General features: G+C 36.4%; 1 protein-coding gene across 1 annotated transcript; it reads right to left on the bottom strand.

Annotated features, from left to right (window-relative positions):
• Positions 1-206: 206 nt before the first annotated feature.
• On the bottom strand, positions 207-5195 carry spata4 (spermatogenesis associated 4). Its single transcript, XM_088645031.1, has 6 exons — positions 4863-5195; positions 4267-4396; positions 3172-3290; positions 2314-2534; positions 1335-1460; positions 207-907 (listed from the first exon to the last, which is right to left on the bottom strand). Exons 1-6 carry the CDS (start codon positions 4961-4963, stop codon positions 783-785), a joined length of 822 nt encoding a protein of 273 aa, XP_088501157.1. The 5' UTR covers positions 4964-5195; the 3' UTR covers positions 207-782.
• Between the last annotated feature and the right edge of the window lie 369 nt (positions 5196-5564).

The following is a 5564-nucleotide window of genomic DNA, read 5'->3' as shown; positions in this document are numbered from 1 at the left end:
TTAAAAATGTTTTGTAAAAGATTCTCAAAAGCTAAGACATGAGACATTTTGTAACTCAGATGAGCGCCAGAAAAAATAATTTATTATAGATTTAAGTGGTATTTTATCTGTAATTATACCATACGTTGCTTTTTTTATTTAATGTCTTTCTGTTGCTTGTTTTTCACATGAATCAAAGCAATATAAACTTAATCTTTCCACACCACAGTATTTTATAGCTTTATTAATACTGTACTGTTGTGTGCAGTGACAGTAAAACAGTGTATTAGGAACGCTTAAGCTACCTTTTGAAATTGTTTAACAAAATAGTACTGATGCTTAGTTTTCATTTTTCTTTTTATATTGTGTTGTACAGATAAATTATGTATTTCAATAAAACATTTCATTGAAAAAATGTAATTACCATACATGACATTAAAACTTAAACTGTGAAAAAATATATTGAAGTGCTTTTTGTTTTTTGTTCCTTTCATACAGTATGTGTATTATATGTTATAGACTCAGAAAAATAAATCCTTGAAAAACAACTGACTTCTTTAATATGCTGAGCTACAGTAGCTAATAAAAACTACATTTTAGATAAGGAGAAATGTACTACTATTTTGTAAATAAGTTATGAATATAACTTCTTCTATAACTATAATCATTTTTCTAAAGTATATTTCAAAGTGTAATAATCAAATCTACCATGAAATGTTTAATGGAAAATTAATGTCCAAAGCATAATGCAGTATTTTATTTGACTGAGAAGTATTATTGTCCAGATGTTGTTCATGAATCCTTCAGTACCCCGTAATTTGAGATGGTGAGCCAACACTGGAGAGCAAAGATTTCTTATCAGTCTGCTTCACATCAATCTCCTTGAACTGAACATTTGCTTTACTTCTGATTGCAGAAAGGCATGACTCTAAATGGAAAAGAAGTAGCACATTATTTGCAAGAAAAACAACTGTAAAATCTAGAAATTCAAACCAAAATCCTCACCACAAAATCTATTTAATGACAGTGCAGTAAAACAACTTTCACGCAACCAACTCTGGTTTACATTATTTACTTAGCATACATAAAGTGCATGTTTAAGGATCTGCCTCCAGCACAGAACTGGATACAAGTTCTTCTAGTGTTTTGAGAAGTCATATTTTTATGTAATTTTTGAAAAATGTGTACTGTATGGTGCAAAATATGTTGACTAACACATTTACAGCGAATTCTTATTCCAGTATAATGATAATAGAAAATAAGGACAGGTTCGAAATATGTTGAGAGACAGACACTTGCATTTTTCATTCAACAACAGATGTTGAGAAACAGGAAACAAAACTGCCCAAACTTACTTGGAGCCTCTGTCTCGGTTTTGCTATTTCGGGGCTGGGTTTCCTCATTCACATCTTGCCACTGCGGAAATGGTGGTGGTAGCCGAACAGCCAGATCCCCCAGTGTTGGTTTCACGTTAAAGCGCTCTTTCAGGAAGACAAGAAAAAGATAAAGGTATTTTGCTACAGTACTTCTTTTTCTACCATGTTCGTCTTTACCGGAGAAGACTACTGTATGAAGTACCTGCTTCAAGTACTAAAATTCTAAAAGGCATTGACAAGTGAAATAAATGGACTCCTCAGAGTGGAACTTGCAACACGACTAGAGGACACAAGTGAAAAATCACACAACCAGTGCATTTAAAACTACGAACAGCAGACTACTACGAACGTCTTTACACCAAGAGGTTGGAAGCATGGAACAAGTTACCCAGCTATGCTATTGAAACTGATTACCTGGTTTCTGTCAAGTAGCAACTGAATTGAATAAGATCCTCAGATCTATCTTTACATCTATTACTCTGGATTTGTACCACAAAAAAATGAAAAACACAAAAATGCCATATTGAAAATAATTAAATATGGAAAATAATGTATCCATACTTAGAATTATGTCCATCCATCTATTTTCTAACTGCTTCCTCCAATTCATGGTAGTGGGGAAGCCTATCCCAACAAGCAATGGGCGCATGGCGAGATACACACTGGACGGGACACCCAACCATCACAAGACTTAATAAAAACATAATGTGTATAATATTGAATTAGTAGTACAATACTAAATGCCTGACTGTAAATTAAACATAACAGCTTTGACTTAGCTGTCCCATTTGCCTTTGGAATGCACTGTATATATAACACTGGGGAGGTTTGTTTAACCCATTTATAACAACATTCAAGTAATTAATTTAAACTGTTCTGTAGCTTTCTGAAAAGAACATTCAACCCCTGCTATACTAACTGCCACTGAAAATCACTTGGTAATGTTTTTAAAACATACTTGGATTTTCTGTTCTTTCAGCCTGCCTCTGCTGCAGATGCAGCTGGATGATAGCCTGAACTTTCTGCCTGTTAGTGTCCACGTTCGGCTCTGCTATCACCTCGCTGAGCCTGAGGTTGTTCTTGATAGCCTTAGAAGCAGTGGATCTAGCTACCATGGGCAACTTCTCCTGGTAACTGCGATCGGTAAAATCGGCCAGCTCCTCCTGGATACATCTGATTCTAAAAGAAAAAAGAGGCCGTGGTTAAAATAAAAATAATACAGAACCCCATCTTCTCGTTTGTAATGAAGTTGTTACAACTTTTGTTTCAAGTTTCAGTACTGTATATGTGTTTATAACCTGATAATTCACTGAACATACAGTATTTATACAAAAATCATTCAATCTTACAATAGATAAATTGGACAGCCTAATCAATGAAGAACACGATCTAAATATCTGAAGTCTGCATAAATCAAAATAATTTAATACTGAAACATACTGAATAGTGAATATTTAATATTTTGATTAGCACATTATTTTATAGCAATCTGACACTAACACACACTGTATTTAAATTTCTGAGTAGTACAATATGTTTAAATTAATGTACCTATCAGAATCCTTAAATATTTTAACATTGTGATGACAGGGATTGAGAGAGGAAGTACAGTACTTTGTATGGCAATAAATGGGCTCTTTTGTAAATATTTTAAAACTTAACGAAGGCCACTAACGAGTGAAGGCAATTTTACCCATCTGACTTGTGAATACCCAGAAAACTCTTTAAAATGACTTCAACTACAGTACATACACTTCCACTGAATTAGGAAACCTTGAGTGACTTTTGTGAAAATGTGTGAACTGCTGATACCCACTGTCTGTTTGTCAGGATAGTGTAAATTTCTTGAATCAAGATTTCAGCTGCTCCAGGTTTACAATGTATTGTCCCATCAATGAGCTCTTTGGGAAGGCTGATGTTTCGCTTTAAAAGAAACTGAAGACCAAAAACAAAAACAAAACACCAAAACAAAAATATTATTAATGTGTTCATCAGGTTTTCTTGAGTGATTTTCATATTATGAAATACCATTGTGTAGGAACCAACCATACTCAATTCCTCCCACGTGTCACCATTTCAGTAATGAAACTCTCATTAAAAGTGAATCTAGGAAAATGTAAATATTAAAAGACACTTTTGTTGAGTAAAAATAGAAAACTATATCAATACCTGGAATATATGGATGTTAAAACAAAAATACAAGTTGGGGGTGATGGGGCTGTCTGTGTTGTTCCTCAGTCCTGGGTTCAGTTCCAGACAGTTGTGCCTTGTGTGTGGAATGTACACATACTGTCGTTACAGTAATTGGCATCTCTAAAATGAACATGTGTGTACCACCCTCCCACGAACTAGAGCCCCACCCAGAGTGTAGTGCAGTCTTGAGTGTCAGGACATGCCACAGGACTATGCATTAACACTGCAAGGATTGTGTAAAATGCCCAGCAAGGCCGTCCATTCTAATTGGAAATGTTATTGATTTAAACACATCATGATTCCTTGATCACCACTTTTGTCCCCCTTTTGTTTGACAACCACGTTGACAATATTGGATTCAAATATTGGACTTAATGTTGCAGACTTGCTCTGTTTTTGCGTATCGAAAAATATACTCCATAGAAATCGTGCTGCACAATGACATGAATGTCACATACTGTGTAGCTTTTTACCGTCACACGATCTGCACCCTGTTACTCTGTGATCTATTTCTATGATTAAAATACAGATATTTCAGTTTGAATGGGCATGATAATAGCCAGGTGATAAATGAGGGGAAGGAAATTGCTCAAAAGGATCAGGCAGAATATCCCTTGGTTATGTCAACAGAATTATTTATTTACGCGTGGAGTGTTATCGTATTGGAGTGAGTGGGGTTTTCCTTTTAGATATTTTAATTTCCAGAGCACTTCCTCACCCTCTCTATCTGGGACCAGTTCCCCAGCTTGGTTGGCAGCGAAGTCCCGTTGTCGTAGCAGTGCATAGTGAAGTCCCCCGGGTAGTACCAGGAGAACATTTCAGCCACCAGGAAACCATTGGAAAAGTCTCTGCAGGAAGACGAATTAGAAACCCGAGCGTACACACCTTCTGTACGAACTGTGACACATACAGCATGTCCGTTTCGAGATCCGTCGTTAAATAATCATATTTAAATAAAGAGCCGGACTTATCATGGAGCAAATTCCCCCAGTTCTATGAATGTTATAATGTGGCTCCACCTAGCGGTCCATCCACGATTCTGCATTTTAATGTACATTATGTTCTATCAATACAGGCATGCACCTTATTTTCCTCGATATACAGTATGGCATACAGCATAGCGCAATATATTCGTTTAGGTGGTCCTGAGGTGAGGAACGCAAATTGAGTACTGTATTTTGAGAACTCTAAATACTACAGTATTTTCAAAAGGCTTAGGTTCTTCCGCGGCCCATGCTCAGAGTGGTTACACATTCAGACACGAGATACACAAATATACAGAAGTGGGGGGGAAAAAAATCAAATAAGACTTACCGTCGAACATTCCTGTGGGAGAAAGACAGATCGAGACTTTGTAACCATTTCAACACGTCTCTCGGCAATCCTGCCTTTTTCGGCGGCTGTACGTAAGCCATAACAAACCCAAAGGAAGCAGGTTATGTGTATCGGAATGCACTTGCAGTTTATGAAAACAGAAAGGGAAACAAAAACGAAAGCTGGATTCAGGTAAATAATATATGTGTTTTTTAAAATTTCGATGCTTAGAAAATAGTTTCAGTAAGCCTACTGAGTTTGCACAGCACACACGGGTCATGCATTCAACGCGTGCCTGCGTTCCATTGTTTATGTATCCATGACAACACCTTCATTTTGCAGGACTGCCCTTGTTTCGGTATTCTGATTGTGACGTGAACATGACGATCTGGTCAGAAAGCCGTAGTACATGAACTAAAACGTTGTTCATTTGGCATCACCTAACTTCTACTGTAGGTGTGGTTGTTTGTTTTTTTACTGTACTGTACGTTTTCTAATATGGGCAAATAGATCCCTCTGAATTGATTAAGATCCCAGCTATGTAAACAGTGTGAAAAAGTGATCCTGTAGCTGTCACGCTCTAGAGTAGTACTTTAATAAACCATACTGTATACAACGACACAAGTGCATTATGTAAAAAATGCATATTATCTTCCTCAATTTTACTTTAAACGTTTTGGCTTCATTATGCACCCAAGCTTG

This window comes from Lepisosteus platostomus, chromosome 1 (genome assembly GCF_059453375.1).
Source record: "Lepisosteus platostomus isolate fLepPlt1 chromosome 1, fLepPlt1.hap1, whole genome shotgun sequence".
Classification (NCBI taxonomy): Eukaryota; Metazoa; Chordata; class Actinopteri; order Semionotiformes; family Lepisosteidae; genus Lepisosteus; species Lepisosteus platostomus.
This window is presented reverse-complemented; position numbering and strand designations above follow the sequence as displayed.